Consider the following 22,661-nt stretch of genomic DNA (forward strand, 5'->3'; position numbering starts at 1 on the left):
CATCGGGTGAGAGGGAGGTAGAGGCCGTCTAGGAGATGTAGTGGGCAGAACAGACGAAGACGGCACCGGTGCAGGCTTAACGGGCTCCAGTTCATTAGGCTCAAACTCATGGTCATGATCATCATGTACATACTCGGTAGGCTCCGGTTCATTAGGCTCAGACCCATAGTCATGATCATCATGTACGAGAGCATCTGTGGGCTCGGGAGTAGAAGAAGCAACCATGCAAGGTGCATATTCAGTGAGACCCCATGTGGGCATAGATGATGGCGTCGGATAAGATGCAAGAAGTGCTGAAGGTGGCTATACAGAAGCTACCTCACTAGCAACTTCCATAAATTGTGATAGGGCAATCCTGTGAGCAGGATTCTGATTAGAATCACCACGTGAGGGAAAAACACCTTCATCAAAACAGGCATGGTAGGTAATAAAGATGTGATAGGTGGATGGATCTAAACATTCAAAACCCTTGTATTGAGAGAAATACCCGAGGAATACACAGGGAAGACTTCATGGGGATAGCTTGTGATCCGGATAGTCACACAAGTATAGGTAGACCCAACAACAAAAGGGGAAAAAGTGAGCATAGGATGGCGAAGTGTCAACGAGCAGCTCAAATGGGGAACGATTTTCCAAAATAAACGAAGAGAGGCGGTTGATAATGTAGACAACAGATCTGAAGGCATGAACCCAATAACCATGAGAGATGTGGCCATTAAACAACATAGCAAGACCCATTTTTCCTATATGTCGATGTTTGCGTTCGAGTTGCCCCATTGTTGCGAGGTGTAGGGGGCATGAAATACGATGGAAAGTGCCATTAGTCTCAAGTAAAGACCATATAGTTTGGTTGAGAAACTCAGTGCCACCGTCACTTTGTAACACTTTTACTTTGGTGTTAAATTGAATTTACACAAATTTTAGAAACATGTTCAATACAGTAGAGAAACCAGATTTGGTTTTGAGCGGATAAAACCATGTAAAACACGAATAGTCATCCACAAATGAGACATAATAATGATAAGAATCAACAGAGCATATAGGAGAAGGTCCCCACAAATCACACTGTATGAGGTCTAAAACTTTTATAGCACGTTTCTCATTGTTTACAAAAGGTAACCGATGTACTTTAGCCATTTAACAAGATGAGCACAAAGAGCGTCTAGGTAAAATAGAGGTAACTGACAAGTGGCTTATTTTATTTAAAAGAAAAAAAGTGTCATAAGAAACATGCCCTAAACGGGCATACCAAAGTTCAAAAGAGGCTTTTAACACGCAACTGGTGGAGGCAAAAAGAACATGAGGATTTGTTGAGAGCACATACAGACCATGATTACATCGACCCTGTGCAAGAACCTGCTTGGTCTCTCTGTCCTGAACATAGAAATTAGGATGAGAAAACAAAACATCCAAAGAGTTGTTGGATGTTAGTTTACTAAAAGTTAAAAGGTTTTATATAATTTAGGAACAATTAAGACATCTCAAAGTTGGATGCTCCCGTTCAAAGATATGTGCCCAATATGGGAAATATGGAGGACCATACCATTAAAAAACACCTTTTGAGGATCTCTGTAAAAGGAATCGGAATGGGGACAAAGGTTGCAGATGAGGACATGTGGTCAGACGCACCCGAGTCGACATACTAATTGAGGTCGAATAAAGTCACGTAACATTAACCATGAAAGGCTCTGGCAAGATCAGCTGATGGGTTAGGGATAGGAGGTCCATGAATAGTGGAAGCAAACTGATCAAGCCGAGGAAATGTGTTAGCATAGTGTTTGTTGGTATGGCAGAGTTGGCAGTGAGGTGGACGGCGCCCAAGCCCACGCCCCGACCACCCCGAGGAGAGAGACCATCGCGACTTCGATTGAAGGAGGATTCGGTAGTTTGCACATGAAAAGACATAGGATGGGTCGATGTGTCATGAATGGAGGGAAAAAAACAACTCATGGCCCTCGGCCTGAGCAAGCAGATCATGAAAAGTTAGCAGAGAGCGATAGGCCCGAATCGCTGTCGAAAACGTCTCAAATGGGGTCCCGAGACCACATAAAAACCAGTGTACCTGGTCGGAGTCCTCCACCGGCTAGCCAGTGGCCAATAATTGATCACAGATGGTTCAAAAATTATGGCCAAAATCGGCAACTGAGGACAAGCCTTTCGAGAGTTGGCGAAATTGATCCCGGAGATTCTGAATGCACTCCACTGAGGAGTTGTTGTAAGCAGACTCCAGGGCAAGCCAGATTTCATGAGCGGAGGAGAGGCCAACAATTTCTGAGAATGCCTCTTCGGAGAGATAAGATTGAAGCAAAATAATGGCTCTTTGATCATAGGCTTTCCAAGCGACAAGTGTAGGGTTTACGGCTAATTTTCCATCGATGATGATCATCGAGGGCAATGCAATAGAAGTGTCATCAACAAGAGGTAGGATATTTTGTTATGAGAGATGGGGAAGAAGTTGATTCTTCCATAGTAAGTAATTGGAGGATGTAAGTCGATTTCAGATGAGGTGCACGACTGTGTTCATGGAGAGGAGAGAACCGTAGGAAATGAACTAGCCATCGAGGAGAGGGAGGAAGATAAGGAAGGAGAACATGATCGTTTTAGGTATCTGATACCAAAAGTGAATGAGTTGAGTTACAGAACTCTCGAGTGCCCAATAAGGCAGTTAGCCAATGAATAAATAGAATACAAAGTTACAAATACTACCCATAACAAATTCAAATATGAAATACAAGCTAAGAGTGTCTAATACTAACCTACAGTTTATTAAATGTTGATATGGGTTGGTGGAAATTTTATGTATGATGGATCTTCTTTCAAACGGTTCATGCCCATACTAATTTATAGGATCATGCCACTGTCTCACATCATCAACCAATTATTGGTCTTGTACAACAAATCAGAAATCCTTTAATGTTCACACTAGCTGTTTGATGAAATCCATGCTTAATATATTTTTTTGCAAGAACATCCTTTCTCTCTACATACTGCATCTCACGAGATTTAATGAAGTGCGATAAGAAAGATTATGGTGGGATAAGAACATAATCGCACTTGGAGCCCCAAGTCATAAAGAAGACATTACAAGGATACAACCCTGTACCAATGAAATTTTCTATCCCTATGCCGACAACAAGTCTTCTGGAAAAAGTCGTCAGTATAAGTGGACAATATTGTTGGTATAGATGACGTTGGTATAGGTCAACCAATCCCAACGACTTGTCGTCTGAAAATGGTCTTCGGAGGTTATTTTGAAGAAAACAAAAAGTTTTGTTATATTCTTTAACAGACGACTTGTCGCTGGTATAGAGGCAACCATGTATCGACGACTACCTGATCTAAATGTAGAAAAGCATGTAAAGAAAAAATGGGTATGCTTTCTACCCGGAAAGAATGACTGAATAGGATATGTCAATTTTATTTTTCAACCTTTTAATGAAAAAAAATGACATATAATTTTATGTGTTTTTTAACATCAATCTTAAAATGTCAGTGTGTTGTGAATATATATATATATATATATATATATATATATATATATATATATATATATATATATATATATATATATATATATATATATAATCTTTAGCGTGTTCTTATAAAAACTACTTGCTCCAAATGCATTTGATATAATATTAATAGATAACTTACCATACAATTTAATTTCATCAAATTCTAATTCTACTAGAAAATTGCCATATTAGTGACATCCAAAGTCATTGGTAATGGTTTTTAAATAAGTAATTCCAACTCGCCAAAATTTTTCAACTTAGGCATAATTATTTTTATTACTAAGCGCGGGCAATGAAAAACCGTTCAAGCAACGTCAGCCCTTGATCCTTCTCATCTTTCAATCTCCATCGTCGTAATTAACTATTTATGGTTTCTCAACCTCTCATCCGCCATTCTCTTCAACTCCTACTCACGTTCGGTCCCTTGTCTCCCAAACTGCCGTCCCCCACCACCATCTCCCCCTTCCCATCTTGTATAAATACTGTTGAAATAAATAATTGTTTTATAAAAAATAAAATTAAATTAACATTTTGCTTATTCAAAGTTGGGTAAATTTTATGTTTTAGTAACTTAGAGGTTAAGTTAATAAAGGTGAAGGGTACAAAGTGTAACTAATGCAAATATTTTGCGGGTTTATATGTGGATCTTTGGATCCTGTATAACCCAACCCGGGTACTTAAAGGCTGAACGAGTGGAGGAGAGCAATTCATTCATCAGTTCATTCAGATTTCATTTGCTCTCTTATTCTCTCGTTGTTTTACCTTCTCTGATTAGGGTTTGTACAATTCATTCTCTAATCTTGTAGATAAGATAGTTTTAGATTGCGATATTTGTACAGAGTGTAGAGTAGGTCTTTTGTAGTGAGGTTTCCCTATAAGTTGATGAAAACCATTTGTCTATTGATCCTAAAATGATATAATATATGATGATGTTGGATAAACTGTATTTCTACAAATTTTCACATGGTATCAGAGATGTAAGGTTCTGATTATGGTCTCTGATTGTTCGTTGAAGCTTCGGCTCTATTGTGAATGGGATTTACGCCTCTATTTATAAGTTGGAGCTTGGGCGTACGCGGGGCCTAATAACCCTGTATGTTTGGTGTACTGCAGTACGTTGGGCGTATTGTATGTTACGCGGGGCGTACGTGGCCACGTGTCAGCATCCGGTGGCAAGGCGTGGGGAGGAAGCAACAGTCCAGATCTAAACACGTGTCAAATTCGGAGCTTAACCCAAAATTTGTTTATCTTCTACATTCCGTAACTTTCGCATACGAGCTTCGTTTTTAACGTTATTTATATCCATGCGTAGGTACCGACGTGATCTACAACTTTCATTTAGATTCCATCGACTAATTTTGATTTTAATTTTAAAGTTATATTTTAAGAGGCTTAGACAGATAAAGTCCGTTAAAAATTCATGACTTTGTCATCCGACGTCCGTTTTCGTCTGTCTTTATATCATTGAGCTCCTATTAACGATATTTTCGATTCACATTTAGATTGTGTTGGCTAAAAATCAGTCGATCTAAAATTCGATTTCCGGGTTGTGTAGTACTATGCTAAATCTTAGAAAAATCATAACTTCTTCAAACGAAGTCAGGTTTGGACGTTCTCTATATGCACGATTTCGGTTTAACATATACTACGACTTTAGTTTAGATCTCTATGGCTAAAAAGTATTTCTTCAAAAATTCACTTTTTACGTTACGCGGCGTCATGTCGGTTTTGTCGCAAAACTTCGACGGGTCATAACTTCTTCGTTATAAGTCGGATTTTAGGGTTCTTTATATGTAAGGAATCCTTGTGACATATCCTATAAATTGGTTAATATTATTTATTCTAAAACTCACTCAAATTTTATATCTACAAGATGAAACACTCCAACGACATCCAAAGTAGATAAAGTTGCAAGCATTATTTAGAGTTCTTCCATGAACTCCAACCACCACCACAAAATAGACATAAAATTCCTTAAAATGCTAGATGTAGGAAGCTTAAGCTACAAAGTTGGTAAATTGAACACCTACAAAGGTCCAAGTGAGGCAAAATATGTTGGATCTCTTCTGTAAAAACACACCCAAGCTCCAAGGGATGATGTCCTTCCTTCAAAACATGCAAAATTGCACACTTCAACAGATATGACAAGGAGGGGAGGGGAAAGAGAGAATGGAGGCTAAACTTTCGAGTTGGGAGGATGGTGGTTGAAGAGAATGACCTAGACTTAAAATTAATGCCTTTAAATATGGGAGAAATCCCATAAACATGGGATTAGGCTGCAATAGGAACCGCGTCGTGGTTACTAGCATCCCACATTGTGGCAGGCATGGGCAGCAAGCCCAAAATCTGATTTAGCCATTGCCTTACTCTAAGCCTAGATTCTTGACACCTAGTCCAAGAACCTCATTTCTTAAGGTCCAAACTCAATCCCTTGAGACCCGACCTTTATTGGATCAAATTATAGCCCAAACATTCAAATAAGAACTACCTCGAAATGGGATGTTACAATTCTCCCTCACTTGAATAAGATTTTGTCCTCGAAATTAGCCTGTACCAATTACTTCTAAACTACCCTCCAAGCCTCTTGTGGGATTTCCATGTCCACTACTTTCTTCACGAGCCAACATAACTCTCGTCACCGGATTCTACAACTACAATCATAAAGATTCAAAATCCATGTGCATAACCCATTCCTAGGCGGAAACTTCTAGAGCTTGAAATCTCATGCAATGCAGCACTAGAACAATACTCTAAATAGATGAACATCTTCCGAAATAGATTGTAATTCAATCCTTAGCGAGAAACACATAACCCGAAGATAAAGCGAGCACCTTACACATCACAACCAACAAAAAAACATCGAGAGGAACTAATTACTTAATCATAATTCAAAGATTCCTAGATCTTGCTTGACCTCCTCGAAGAGAAATCTATCCCACACACCAACCATGCTAACCACTAGCTCACTAATTCAATCCATCCAAGATCTCCCGGCCTTGCATTATCCTACTGATAAACTGAATAATAGAATCTATAACCCACCTTTGTTGTTGATGACTTCACATACAAACGAAAGAGTGAAACCCCTAACAAGTAACTAATTAAAAAAAGACTAAACTAGTCTACTCAACCACTATGCTCTAATAACTCTCTCGCGTACTCATAAAACACACACACACACACACACACACATATATATATATATATATCAGTAACGATTCTATTCCAATCCACTCCCAGCCTATTTCAGCCAATGGGTATGTGTTCAAACCATGTGAATACTATGGTACTCTTATAGTCTTACAATCAGTTTTCGCCTATCTCAGCCAACGGGTCTGTTTCAACCCATGTGAATGTTATGGTCCTCCTACAGTCTTATAATCACTTTCATTACTGTAGTCCTCCTACAGTCTTTCATGTTATCATCCTACCATAGTCTTTCTTACAGTGTCATGGCCCTCACATGGTCTTTCATACAGTTTCCATGGTCCTCCCATGGTTTTTATACAATTTCCATGGTCCTCCCATGGTTTTTATACAATTTCCATGGTCCTCCCATTGTCTTTCATACAGTTTTTATGATCCTCCCATCGTCCTTCATACAGTTGTCATGATCCTCCCATGGTCTTTCATATAGTTTCCATAACGATAACCTAGCAATAATTGACGCGAAACGGACCCTTAGTCTACTAGACCCTATCAGGTGTTTGGATCATGTTCTGAACCCTGGGGCCTTCATAAAGCAAGAACAGGTAGAGAGTCCCTCAACACAACCCTTGACTTGAGCCTAATTACTAACTATGTTACGCGTCACCACCAATGCTTCAAATCATCCATACGAGATAACCTTAAACCCTTGGAATCTTCTTACTTGGTCACAAACTGACTGTTGAACTAAAATCCTCACACGAAATTCCCCCTTAAAAAATCTGAATTTGCTACCCTCTATCCTTAACTATAAAACTTTGGGATGATTTGCAACCCTACAATCCTTCATGTACTGAAAACAACTCTCCCCCACTTGGAATTAGATAAATTTTGATGACTTCATAACCATTCAAATTTTTCGGGCCAATCCATACGATAACAACAAATCCAACCATAAATAATCATTAAATATAGATCCAAAATCAACTAAAGTAAATACCATCCTCCAGATCCTTGAGGAGTATAATTAAACATGGATATACAAATGGGGAAGCATTGATGACACCAATGATTGTTGCGCCCACCCATACTGAAGAAACTAATAACTCAAACTTTGGCCTTTGGGACCTTACTTGTCCTATATCGTCCATCCGGTAACTGCCAAACTAAACGTGATGGATCCAAAAACATCCCACCCATTCTCTACGGACATTCAGTCTTAACATGGACTACCTTACTACAAATGAAACATACCCTCGACTCCTTCTGACTACAGTCCTGACTGTAGTAACCCTCCTGACCGCACCTAAAACATCAAGAAATAAAGGTATAACAAGCACCCTTAGACGCCAAACCACACATGTCACAAGATCCACGAATCCCATGGTCTCATGGTCATACTTCGGTCACTCTAGTCTTCTTGAATGCGGATCCTGATGCGTGAACCTGATCATACTTCCATTTACGTTGTTGGGTCTCCAACTTCAACCCTATGTCCCTGGTTACCTCCACTAAATCAGAAAGTGTCTCACATCTGGAAATGCTTACGAACTCACAGATATCCGACCTCATCATATCATGATAGAGAGTCATCCTCATCCCCTCTGATTTCGCATATTGTGGGAAAAACAATGCTCTCTCTATCTTTCTTTCTCTCTCTCTCTCTCTCTCTCTGAATTTAGAGGTGATCTCATTCACCATATCTGTATTCTTCTTGAGTACCAAATACTCTTGAGCCAACTGCTAAATCTCGATTGTCAGCACAAACTCTCTCTTGAACCTGTAGAAAAAATCCTCCCACGTCATAGACTTTACTGCATCTAGTTCAAGATCTTGAACGACCTCGTGCCACCTATCTGTAGCTCCATAATGAAACATACACACTGCAAATTTGACATTGGACTCATTCGGAAAAAAGTTGGCTAGAAAGGCACTCTCCATGTCGGCAATCCATCGAGTACTAACGATAGGCTCCTTTATTCCCATGAACCGAGGAGCCCCACAAGCATCAAACTCCCAGAACATGGCATCATGAGTCCTGAGTTGAATGGCCTCAAAATCAACCTAAAGAATCCTAAGCTACTCATCCACCATTAAAGTCAACTCATTCTTGACTGAAATGATCATGCCAGGAAAATCCTCCATAATGAACCTCAAAACCTTTGTAGTAATAATGTCATAGATAACCCTCTCACTCAGGTCTGAACCTCCATCATGAATGAACACCATACTTAATCTGGAAGATAACAGAAACACATCAAAATCAATGTGCATAGTTAACCTACACTATGCATACCCTCCTACAAGTTCCTTGGTATCCTTGTAACACTTCCTTCAACCAAGTATGGATCCTTTGCTTTTAGTAGTATGGGCCAATACTACCTCCCACACCTATCCATACTTGTTCCAAGGATTGTTCCAAGACTCCCAAATTAATTCGCATCACTACCTTAAATTCATGTCATGCATGAATACGTCTAGCTATATGCATAATACGACACTCTTAGACTCTCTCTAGGATTCTGCTCTGAAACCACAACCAGAAAAAGACCATGTAATAAGTCTGAATCATAAATTCTAAGGCTATCAAATTCTAAACATGTACATCCTTTAAAGCATTCGATTAAGGCGTATGAGGCATCTATACAATCAGGAGATTCTAGCAGCAATTTCTGAGAAGATCCTTAGCCTATAATCTAGCATGCATATTAATCCATAACACAAATACACAACCATATGGGTATATTGGGAATCACTTGCGTCCTAAGCTCCGACTGACTATATGCATCACATCCTCCTTTTATAAATTAAAGTTAGATTAAGAAACCATGTTCACGATCTCAAGCTAACAATCAAACAAGAGCACAACGAAAGATTAAGCTCGTATTTATGACTTAAATATTTTAATCTATTTTCTTTCAATAAAAGTATTCTCTTTCAAACATTTAATTTAGAAAATATCTCAGCCCTCATTTTCAGTTCAAAGACACTGTAACGAGCACCCGAATCCCTCAAACTATGGCTCATATACAAACTTGTAACATCCCAAATTACAAAAGAAAATTTTCATTTAAAATAAGTTAATTAATTAAAACCCTTTGCTCAAAATCATTAAGCGACATTTATTTGTTTGAAAACCATGAGATTAACAGAGTTGAATTCCAAAACAGCGGAAACCAATATCTTCGATGTGAGTGTACAGTCCCCGTCGATCTCTCTCATGAACAACTTGTAAAATACTTGTTCCACAACTATAAGCACAAAACTTAGTTAGTTCCCCATTATACCTCATATTCCACCATACATGCGATGCATACAAACAAAGTTCTTGACTCTATCATCGAGTTGCCAACTCTTTATTCAACATACATACAAAAGATAGAATAATCACATATATCATCCATTGGCACTCTTTCCAATACACAAATTGGCAAGGACTACGTGTTGGTCTTTCATACAAGTGCCAAGGACTACATCCAGGTCTTTCATATAATTGTCAGGGGCAACATAGTCTTTTATATAATTTCCAGGGACTACATCCTAGTCTTTCATACAATTCATGTCCTATATCCATATTGGGGCCAATGCTAATTCTGAAAACCGCCTAGTAAATACATAGTCATATGTAGTTAGGAGTCAAATAGACATTTGAATAGATGATCCTATTTGAGAGCAATAAATCAACAAGAACCATGTAACAAAGCTTTAGATCAAAAGTTCTCGGGCTATCTAACTTAAACTACATAAAACCCCTAGTGTATCCACTCAACGATCGGTCAATATTATCATCACCCTAACCAATCATGACACTTAACAGTATCATATAATTAATAGGCAAGACCCTACCAGTCTAGTATATCATGACACCAAGTGTCCTATATTGTGCATACACAACAAGAGTCATCCTAGTCAACTAGCATACATGTATCATAACAATATTTTTATCCTACCATACAAAGAATATGCAATGTCACACGTAGCAAAGTGAGAAGACTCACCTGAATCGAAGAACCAGAAAAGAAAGACAACACCCTTAACGCCTTTCATTGATTAGACCCGTGAACTGACTATCAGCAAATAAAGTTCAACCCTCAATCAACAACCCTAATCCTTCAAGTTTGACCCAAGGTCAAACTGGCCAAAAGTCAACGATTAACGGTCAAGAAAAGTCAATGGTCAACCAGATCAATGGTCGGCACGCCATGATGAACCTTAAGTCGCATCGTGGCCAAGTCAGTATAAATCGGTCTTGATGCAGCGCAACAACATGTCGCAGCCCTTCTTGGCCTCGCCGTAGTTTCGGTAGAAGTGCTTTTCTTCATTAACTACTTAATTTGTTAAGTACACAACTCTTATTTTCTAAAAATCTACTTTGCACCCAAATGATTCATCAAAATCCTAACTTTATAGACATGCATTTCCCATGCATGTCCTTCACTATTTTAGATTAAAATGGAAAAATATGACCTTTACTTCATGCATGGCTCAAAACCTCACTCAAGTTCTAGATCTACAAGATGAAACATTCTAAGGACATCTAAGGTAGATAAAGTTGGAAGCTTTATTTGGAGTTCTTCCATGAACTCCAACCACCACCACAAACGGGACATAAAAAGCTATAAAATTCTAGATCTAGGAAGCTTAAGCCACAAAGATGGGAATTTGAACACTTACAGAGGTCCAAGTTATGCACAAGTTCTTGGATCTCTTTTAGAAATACACACGCAAGCTCCATGGATGATGGCCTTCCTTCAAAACACCCAAAATGGCACGCTTCAACAAGATATGACAAGGAGAATAATGAAAAGAGAAGAGAGGCTAGATTTTGAGTTTGGAGGATGGTGGCTGAAGAGATTGACCTAGACTTAAAGTTAATGACAAGACTTCATAATTCTCCGGGCTTTGAGATTCTTTCTTCTCTTTATAATGCCTAGCAAAATGGTCAGGACTTCCACAGTTAAAACATTTACCTGAAAATCTTTTCTCTGAGTTGTGCTTTCTCACTAAACTACCCCCCTTGGACAGAACTCTTATAACTCCATTGGACTTGCTTTCTTTATAACGTTTAACTATAAGTGCAACACTAGCAACGAGTTCATCATTAATTTCATCATTGCTCCCTTCACCCTGATCAGAATCATCAGAGTCACTGACGAGATTGGTTGCTTCTTTTCTGGAGAACGGGACCACAAACTTTTCCTTATTGGATTCCTTCATAATGTCCTTACTAAGAGCTTTAGTTTCTTCATAATATCTTAGATTCCCAAACAAAGAGTTGAGATCCATGAGGTTTATCTTTTCACTATTTTTAAGAACATCATCATGATGTTCCTAGCTTTTCCCAAGAGAATCCCAGAACTTTAAAACCAACTGAGAAGAGTGCTTGGCAACTTGAAACTTGCGCATATCATCCATTAAACAATTAAAACTGTTAAAGGTTTGAGTTAGAGTCTCAACTTGCTGAGCAAAGAAATAATCATATCTTTGGTTGAGATTGTTGATGGTTGTAGCTTGAATTTCAACAGTGCCCTCATAAGCCATATTCAACATTTCCATCATCTCTTGAGTAGATTCATAGTTCTAAACTAGATGATATACATGATAGGGAAGAGAGTTTCCTATAGTTTCCCTTTCTTGAACGTCAAGACTAATAAGTCTTTTTTCCTTCACGTCATAGCTAGTTGTTGGGTTTTGTTTCAGTGAACCAATGGGAGCATTATTAGCCATAGGCTAGAACATGGGAATGTGTGGGCTTTTTTCTACTATATTAACATGTCAACGTCTATGGTTTCAAGAACAACCATATCCTTTGATTTCACCATGGAAAAGTCGTTTTCATCGAAAGGAGAAATCTTGTTTAAGGAAGACAACTTGGGGTGAGAAGAAGAAGAAAACGACATGATAACTAGAGTGTATCGTAAACCTGCTTTGATAACAATTGAAGGTTTGTATCAATCAAATACAATCAAGTATGAATAACAAAGAGCAAATAAACAAAGCAAAGATTAAACAGAAAATCGAAGAACACGTATAATCACAAAGATGCTTTCACTAAGAAAGAAGGGTTCTTATAAAGAGAACGAGGTCACAAAGATGGTCACCAAGACTTACCTTAGGGTTTCACCCTATGTTTGATTATATACGATTACAATAACTAATATCGCACTACTTTTAGGGATGTAAGTAAACGTATGATCTTAATCACTAAGATTATGGATCAAATATATATTCTATATATACAACATATAATTGCCTAATATACAATGATTACTTAGATTACGAAGTTCATGCTGACGTTGATAAACTAGGGATGGGGTTGGCGATGACGTTGGTGCTGCTTATTAGTGTGAAGTGTTTGACTTATCAAATCATAAGGTGTAACCTTACACTGACAAATTAGAAGCGACGAGTCCACTGAAGTTTAGTTCTCCCTAGTTGTCAAAAAACGAAAGCTTGTAGATTCTATTGACATTGATGACTATGATAATGTCAATTCCTCAACCAAAGCACCTCAAGTAAATTCCAAGGTGGATTCCAGAACAAGTCTCTTAATACCAAAGATTGAAAAGTGAATTTGGTTTGTCCTCTTTAAAAAAACAATATTCATGAATTTGGTTTGTGTTTGGCAGTAGGGGTTTTCATGGTTTAAAATATTTTTAGTGTGTTTTTAGTAATAAGGGTAATGATGATTGAAACATTGGTATGTCTTGGTTTATGTTTGCCACCATCTAGGTTCATTGTTTAAACAATCTCCATTTCTTAGCTTTCACTTTACAGTTTTTCCGTTTGACACTAAGGTTGTTCATGGTTTATATCTATTTATATATAAAGTTTGAATACTTTATTTTGTTATCAAACTATCATTGTTTAATATATATATATATATATATATATATATATATATATATATATATATATATATATATATATATATATACACTTTGGTTTTTATAAGTTGAAAAATATGTTTTTTGGTTATTGTCATTCTTTTATCTATTTTATGCAAATATTCCATCTTCTTTCAACTTTTTTCTTATTATGACATTATACTTTTGTATTTAATTGGGTATTAATCAATGTTAAGCATACTTTCTTTCTGAACCTATTGAGTCTGAGTACCCCCAAGAGAAAAACCTACTAAAATCAGATGTAAAACAAAGATTCCTAGCCAGAAGACATCCCTTAAATGGCATGAAGCTCCAATATATTTATGGTTATGGTGGAACGGGTAAAACCTTTATTTGGAAGACAATATCTTCAACAATTAAATGTATTAGTGAGATAGTTTTAAATGTTGCTTCAAGTGGTATTTCGTTATTATTGATCGGAGGAACGACAACACACTGTCGGTTTATAATTTCGTTGAATATTAATGAGGATTTTGTTTGTAAGATACTGCCTGATAGTGAACTTGGCAGTTTAGTAAGAAAAACCTCACTAATTATTTGGGATTAAGCACTTATGGTCCATAAGCATACATTCAAAGTTTTAGATCAAACTCTAAAATATATATTAAGTTATGACAATTCTAGCAACTCAAATATTCCATTTTGAGGGAAATCGATTGTTTTTAAGGAGACTGTTGCCAAATTATACATGTTATTCCGAGAGGCAGTAAACAAAACATCGTTAATGCTTCTTTAAGTTCATATATATGGCACCAATGCAAAAACCATAGATTAACAAAAAAAAACATGAGGCTAACTGTTAGAAGGGGTCCATCTGATATTCAAAAAATAAAGGATTTTGCAAACTAGTTTTTGGATATAGGAGAAGGAAAAACTGGTGGTTCTAAAGATGGTGAAGCAATTATTGAAGTTCTGGAGGATATCTCATTAATAATCCACATGATTCTGTAGGTTCATTAATCGACTTTGTATATCCTTTCATTCTGAAAAGCTTCAAAGTTACAGGTTATTTTCAAGAAAGAGCAATAGTTGCTCCAAAAAATGAAGTTGTTCAACAAATAAATGATCGTTTGCTATCATTATTTCCAGGAGACGAAGTTGAATATTTAAGTTCAGATAATCTTTGCCAGTTCGAGTTTGTTCATGATCAGTTTGATGCTAATTTATACTCCCCTGATGTTTTAAATTGTCTTAAAGTGTCAGGTCTGCCAAATCATAAATTAATTTTAAAAGTCGAGGTTCCAGCTATGTTACTAAGAAACATTGATTAGAAAAATGGTTTGTGTAACAACACTAGAGTGCTGGTCGAATCTCTGGGCAAACATATTATTGAGGCAATTATCATATCTAAAAGCAATATTGGAAACCCAACTTTTATTCCAAAATATATTTAAGTCCTTCTCAAAATTCACTTTCCATTTTCAAAGAATACAATTTACATTGGTTGTATGTTTTGCAATGACAATTAATAAGAGTCAATGACAGTCATTATCGAAGGTTGGTCTGTATCTCAAATATCATGTTTTTTCACATGGACAATTGTGTGTTGCTTTATCTAGAGTTCAAAGTAGAGAATGAATAAAATTGTTAATTTTAGATAAAGATCGTAGACTTATGAACAAAACTTTTAATGTTGTGTATAAGGAAGTTTTTAGAAACTTATAAACAATTTGTACTTTTTAATTTGTAATTTATTGTTTTGTGTTTATTTATTTTTATTACATTTATGTTATATTTAATTTTTTTTTTATATTAATGTCATTTCCATTATTGATTGTGTTTTTCTTTACACTCTATTCAAATTAATATTTTGTTTTACAAATCATAACTATATTAAATGTCTTCATATATATATATATATATATATATATATATATATATATATATATATATATATATATATATATATATATAAAGTTTTAAAGAAAAACTTAATCTTATTAATAATATAAATGTTTTATAAATATTCTACATGTTCCCATGAGTTGTAACCTACATGAGTTGTAACCTAATCCAGGAATTAAGTAAATTGTGTGGAGTAGACCAAACATCACACGTTAAAGTTATCTGAATTTGTAAATTTAAAAATCCAATTTCCATTTCGACTCTTGCCAAATTCCACATTTTAACAGCATCTCGTCTTAGGGTAAATCAAAGTCCGGAACAGTCCACACTAAATCGGTCCAAACCTAAACCGTAAACCAGGCAAGCCCGAGTCCTAATATGCACCACTAATAACGACTACCATAATCCATGGAAATGTGCTGACTTGAAATTTTTATTATCTTTATCCATTGGCCCATATTTTTATCTCATAATTTTGCTAATATTTATTTTAATCTTTAGGTATTTTTGAATCAAAAGGATGTCTTGCCAAGTAAATGGTCAGGGCATCTGTTTACCATAGAGAGGAGAGGCTTCCCTTTCCCATATCCTGACCCAAGCCCATAATTTTTGCCCAAATTTTAATATTTGTTAGTAGTTAAGGTTCTAAAATTTTCAAATTTTAATGTTTGTTTATTACGTAGTACAGTTTAAGTTTTTACTCATCAATAAAACTAATTCAAAATATATGTTTATTCAACAAAAGTAGATCATTACTATAACCAAACTATTGGATAAATATAAAAACGAAGAAAATGAATCTAACAAACAGACTATCTTTTTCCATCTTCAGCTTATATCCAATACTGTTTTTGTCACACAATATCTAAACATAGTTTCTTGATTTCTAACTCAACTAACAAAACAAAATCACATCATATCTAATTACATGTTTCATTCTTATGTTCAAACCATAATCAGATAATCTTTATAATGTTCCTCTCAAACTTTATAAAACCAAAAGTAACAAAGTTAACAAATCAAACGAGTAAACCACAATCTGAAAACACCAAAATGCTACTCCATAATACATATAACACATGATGATAAATTATGATATATTTGCATTTGATAAACTTTTACTTACCACAGAACCAGAAGAAGTTAACATGAGATGCATACCTCCTAATGTAGCAACACAAGAAGCAGTTGTAGACAAATGAGGCTGCACTTGTTCCCATATCTTCTTTTTTGCAATCTGATTAGGTGATGCAGCTTCAGGTAGCTTTTCTTTATCATCTTCTCCCCCAAACCATATCCTCTCTCCTAGGGTTACCCCTTCAGGTGGCTCAAGCAACTCAACATTCTCATGTGACACATCAGAGGCAGCCATTAACATTCCAGATGACTTCACACCCCGCATGTTTCTTGGCTTTAAGTTAGCAAGAACTACTACATTCTTGTCTTGTAATTGTTCAAGTGGGATGTATTTCACAAGCCCACTACAGATTATCCTTGGCTCTGGTTCTCCAATGTCTACTTCTTCAACGTATAGTGAATCAGCCTCTTCGTGTCTCCATGCTTTCAAGATTTTCCCTACCCTTATGTCTAGTGTGTTTGCCATGTCTTTTATCTTCATCATATCAACAACAACTTCATCTTTTGCTTTGTTGTCATCGGTTGTTGTTGTGGATACAGTTTGGGATGTGCAGAAGATTCTTGTAGTTGATTTTGATGTGGTTTGTAATGGGGATATGGAAAGAGAAAGAGAAGGAGGGTTTGGTGTTGAGAGTCTATTTCCATTTGCTTTTGATGCAGAGTGTAATGGTGAAGAACATGTGGGAAGAAATGGACGAAGGGGAATGCCACTGAGATTGCAGTAAGAAAGTAAACGTAAGCCACTGGTTTTTGGAAGGCTGATTGGCACCATTATTATGGCTTTTTTTGTTGACTATTCTGCAATAGAAATGGTTGAAAAGATATCCAAGTGAAAACAAGATTGCATTTTCGTATCATGTATTTAGTAAGAACAGAAAGCCCACACAATAAAATCTATCGCTACACATTTTGAGACAATCTGAATGCCTCTAATTGATTCTATCGTTATTCCCATTTTGAGCATAAACACAAATGCTAAAAAGCTTCAAATCCAATCATATACCAATCGATTCAGAAGTAATCAAATTAGTTTCTCTATGAGGATGTCAGAAAAACTCTATAAATCTAAATTATTCCCCAATTAAGCAACTCTTTTTGGTTTATTTCAGCTTCGAACAATACTCGCAACTATTTGTGTTCCATGATAACGCATATAATAGAAAAAGCAAGTAGAACTTAAAGACTTGATCCTTTTCTGTGATTAAATTCTTCTTACTATGATGCTACCTTTAATTTAAGCAAACCTAGCGCATCTCGGTCAAAAATGCTATTAAATTAGAAGCTCGATTATGAATTTCACCTGTTATAAACAATATACAAGTCAAATCGATAAAAAAAAATGTCTAAACTTCTACGTTTTTAGAAAAATGCTGGAGTAATTCGGGAAGGAGGGAGTAGAAAACGGTGATAGGTAAGGTGTAGACCCTAAATAGCATCAACTTTAACAGAGTACATACAAATAATTCAAATATTACCTCCTACAGGCAATCCAACGGAGCTTCTTAGCCGGTGGCAGTAATGGTCGGAGACGCGAGGCGACGGAGGCGGGAGAATGTTGCGGATTGCAGAGGGGTGGTTTTACGTTTGCTTCCCTGACTGATCTGATTCATAAGTTCAGGATTACAAATAGTTACAGTAAGCACCCTTCATTTTTCATAAATTTACATAAATTCCTCTTTGGAACAATTTTCTTTCGTTACAAAGATTGGGCCGCTGCTAAAGTGTAAACAAAGTTGGGCCAAATCAGTTCTTACGGAGTGGGAGTCTATTATAGAAGAAATAAGTTTAGAGGCCTGAATAATTCAGTCTCTTTGTCCTTCTAATAATAATAAAAAATATATCATCAATTTTGATAATACCAAAAGATTGACACGTTTGATTATGATTTCATTCCCTACGAACCTTATTAATGTTAAACCATTAACAGTTGACAGTCAATGGTTCCACTAGAAGCTATTAAACGTGCACAAAAAAGGCTGGACATGAGTGTCTATATAAGAGCTTCCGTTTTACCCATCACATATTATATATGAAGTGGATGTCACATAAGCATCATATTTTTTTACCACTAATCATGGGATACCTACCACTAAACACATCATTCCATTTTATTTTTTATTTAAATTTAATTCAAAAATACATTAAAACACAATAAAACATATTTTTTTAAATTAGTTTTTTATTCAATAAAACATATTTTTTTAAATAGTTTTTTATTCAATAAAACATTTTTTATTTAATAAAACATATTTTTTTAAATTAATTTTTTATTTAAATTTAATTCACAAACACAATAAAACATATTTTTTTTAAATTAGTTTTTTATTCAATGAAACAAATATTATATTAATTTAAAACACACAACATAAAATAAAAAAGATAATAATAAAAAAAACATAAAAATACAACCACAAAGAACTTAAACTAGTTTTTAACCGTTATTTTTAATGACTAAATTTTTGGGACTCTCTTAATTTTCGCCAAACTTTGACGTGTTTGAACGGCGTGTGTTTCGTGTCTTCATATTGGTCCATGACCACAACAAACGGGTCGCCTTCGTCCACGTTGTTTATAACAAAGTTATAAATCTCATTGAATTCAAGGCATTTTACCCTCATGTCGCTAAACTTGGAACATATTTCATCAAGATTACGATTTTGGCAACCCATTAAATCATGGAAAACGTTTCCAACTTTTACCAAAAAATTATGAGGGATTTCTAGGTCTTCTGAAACAGCTACTCATGTTAATGCTAAGTATTTTTCTTCATTTTTTGACCAATTCATTCTTTTAGGAGCCATTGGCTTGAGTTTATGAAGCAAAAGAAGTGTGTGATTTTGGGAAGAAGAGAAATGAATTATGTGAGTAAAATGAATGAATAGGTGTGGTATTTATAGAAGTGGTTTAATGTTGTTTAAAAAGTAAAATTTAAAAAAAAAAATTAAACCCTAAATATGGTGGTTACTCTACACCCAATCATATTTTCCGTTTGCATTCGTTGTCCCGACCACAACTCCTCACGACCACGAACTACAACTTGCCATTGGGATCGTGTGCACGGTCATGGTTCGTGGCCAGCTAGACCACGAACCCGTCCGTTGCAACCATACCGGACGGCCTAACAATATAAATTTACAGTTTTGAATGAATAGTCTCTTATCTGTACTATGGCTTGTCTTTTATACAATATTGTAATCATTAGGTCTATTCTTTTAAGCTTTTATTTTATATTGTTTTGCTAGAATTGTTTTGGTAAATGTAATGTCTTCCTTTTGGAATATTTTGTTGAACTTTATCATGAGTTTTGAAAACTTTATGATATGATTTCTTCAAAAAAAAAAATCAAAATTCAAGTAATAGACAAGATCCGATGATCCTTGTTTAAAAGGGGTAATATCTATATATCCATGATCTGATGATCATGATTCATGAGTGAAGAGGAAAAGGCTTGTATTTACAGTTTATATAATAATAATAATAATAATAATAATAATAATAATAATAATATCATCAGAACAGTCTACATCAACCCGTAGCACCATTTAGGTCTAAAGAAAACAAAAATTGAGCTCTCTCCTCACACTCACTCCAAGTCCAAGAATGAAAGAAGTAAGTATGAATTGTGTACGTTTAAAAAATTAGTTGTTCTTTGCTTTAAATTAGTTATTGTCTTTGTCAAATTAGTTGTTCTTTTGTTTGAAATTAGTAGTTGTTGCCTTGTCTCCATTGTTTGACTTGCTTACTTGTTGAGTTGTTGCCTAGCTTGCTTGTTGAGTTTTTGTTAATTTGTTGTTGAAATATTGAATTGCAGGCTTCCATTGGGTATTTTTTTAAGAGAAAGTTGGATGTCGATATTGATGAAACTCATGATAATATTGAAAGATCTTTCAAAAAACCATGTTCTAATGAAATTCTATAAAGAACACAAGGTCCACATCCACAACTTACCCCTACTCCAATTACAAGTGTGCATTCGAATGATACTTAACTGATAGGTCAAGGATTACATCTTATCATCCAAATCAAAGAGATAAAGTAAGAAGGGCATATTTCAATTTAGAGTGAATTTCATATATACCATTGTTAAACAACAAAATATCGTACTTGCCCAACTTAAAATCTAAATATCGTATTTACCCTTTTTAATCTTTAAAATACTATTGTATTTACCCAAACTTTTTTTTAAACAATTTTTAACATTTTATAATCGGTTATTATATTTCGTCAATCAGCATAATTTAAAAATAAAGATTAAATTTACCATATTACCCTTGAAGTTTAAAACCATTTTTAACATAAAATAGATAGATCATAGTGAACCTTACCCTTCTTTCACGTACGTACATACAGGAGGCTAATATCACACACGCATATGTTCAGTGGAACCTGACTTTTGTGTCGCCTTCAACATCTATTACAAGTTTGTAGATACATGGACAGGTTACAAGTCTTGGTGTTTCTTTTATTTTTGAAGTATACATGGTGTAAATCCGATTTCGGGATGTTTCTTTTGTTGGAAAAATGAACTCGAATTTAATCCTAAGAGGGTCTTGGGTCATAAAGGATGAATATTAGGCCTTAAGGAATGAGGTTATTGGGTTACAAGTATAAGACTTTAGACTAAAGGTTTAGTTTTGGGCTGAAAATAGTTTGGGATTAAGTTGGTTTTGGGCCTTGCTGAATCAGGACTTTCACGGCACGACGTAAGGGTTGTTACAATGTGAAGTCTGTGCAACCCAAGCCTATGAAATTAGGTCATTTGTAGCCCCTATCTCATTAGGAATCCCTCTGGAGAAAATCCTAGATTCTCTCATTTTTTGTAACCTTTCATGCTTGTTTATGAACTTTCATGGAGAAAGGAGTGCATTTTGTGAAGCAAGGTGTAACACCCTGTTTCGGGTAGTTTCTTAATTTAGGGTCGTGATGTGAAGATCATTTATCATAAGACTTTGGGCTTTCAGGGAGGAAAGGTTTAGACCCAGTATTATGTGGGTAGTATAGGTTATGTGATCCAAGCCCTCGGTTCATGTTTTGGAGTCAAAGGGGTAATATGGGAAGAAGTGATGTTTCGGGCTTCTTGCATGAATTAAGAATCTTATTTTCGTATGGTTTTAGTCAAAATTAATGAGATAGGTTTTTTGGCTCTTCAATACCATTCTGAGCATATAAAGATCATCGAAAATAGAGTTGGGGCGAAGAAGTTATGCCCCTTGGAAGTTAAGATGGGAATGGGAATTGGGATGTATGATGAGCGTACTCATGCAGCCCCCAAACCCTAGTCTTTGGTTCTTGGACCCTATTTAAATACCTTAAAACCCTTGGAAACCCTTCTTATTTCTAGCCTCCATCCTCCCCAACCCTAGTTTCGAAACTGTAACCTTGAGAACTTGTTCTTGGACCTTTAAAGTATTCTTGGTGCCTTGTGGAAGAAGGAGAAGTTCATCCTTGTGGATTATTGTGGCTAGATCTTGAAGATCCAAGACTTTTGTCATCTTTGCAAGCTTCTAGAGGTATAAAGCTTCAAACTTTATGGATCTTTAGTGTAGATCTAGTTTTGGGTTGTGTTTTGAGCATGTTTTGGTCCCATGGCTTGGATCTTGTGTAACACCCAGAATCAGAAAGACTAAGAAAGGAAAGGAAAACCCTAAGTCAAGGGGTCAGCTCGTCGAGTCCATAGGTGAACTCGACGAGTCGGAGTGGGATCCGGGTTACGGAATAAGTGACCGACTCGACGAGTTGGCAAGTGGACTCGACGAGTCTAGTATGATCGAGGAAAACCCTAATCTGAGGGTATGCACCCTATTTAAAGGACCTTATGTCCTCTCCTTAGTCCCCCTTGTCGGCCAGAAGCTGCTATACACGATTCCAAACCCTAAGTTGAGTGAGAGAAGGAAGAAAGTGAATTTGGGGCTTTTGCAAGAGGAAGATTTGGAGGAATTGACCACTAAGGAGCTGGAGGATCCAACCCTTTTGTTGTGAACATCAGTTTGAAGGTAAAAATCTGTCACCTTGCCTTTGTTGCTTTTAGATCTTCTCACGAATGATGTTATGGGGCCATTTTGGTATGATAAGGAGCCTTTTCGAGTTAGAAGTTTAGATCTGAGGTTGC

The 22,661-nt window shown here is 36.0% G+C and overlaps 1 protein-coding gene across 3 annotated transcripts; it reads right to left on the reverse strand.

The window, feature by feature from the left end:
* Window positions 1-16,381: 16,381 nt before the first annotated feature.
* On the reverse strand, window positions 16,382-18,165 carry LOC145069785 (Nucleic acid-binding, OB-fold-like protein). Of its 3 annotated transcripts, XM_079016731.1 has the most exons (3): window positions 18,028-18,146; window positions 17,780-17,852; window positions 16,382-17,350 (listed from the first exon to the last, which is right to left on the reverse strand). In XM_079016731.1, exon 3 carries the CDS (start codon window positions 17,322-17,324, stop codon window positions 16,506-16,508), a length of 819 nt encoding a protein of 272 aa, XP_078872857.1. In that variant the 5' UTR covers window positions 17,325-17,350; window positions 17,780-17,852; window positions 18,028-18,146; the 3' UTR covers window positions 16,382-16,505. The 3 variants fall into 3 exon arrangements, with proteins under 3 accessions (XP_078872857.1, XP_078872856.1, XP_078872858.1); XM_079016730.1 differs by lacking the exon at window positions 17,780-17,852 and having other exon boundaries at window positions 18,028-18,165; XM_079016732.1 differs by lacking the exon at window positions 17,780-17,852 and having other exon boundaries at window positions 16,382-17,345; window positions 18,028-18,152.
* Window positions 18,166-22,661: the final 4,496 nt, after the last annotated feature.

This window comes from Lactuca serriola, chromosome 8 (genome assembly GCF_051521515.1).
Source record: "Lactuca serriola cultivar US96UC23 chromosome 8, Lser_US96UC23_V15, whole genome shotgun sequence".
Classification (NCBI taxonomy): Eukaryota; Viridiplantae; Streptophyta; class Magnoliopsida; order Asterales; family Asteraceae; genus Lactuca; species Lactuca serriola.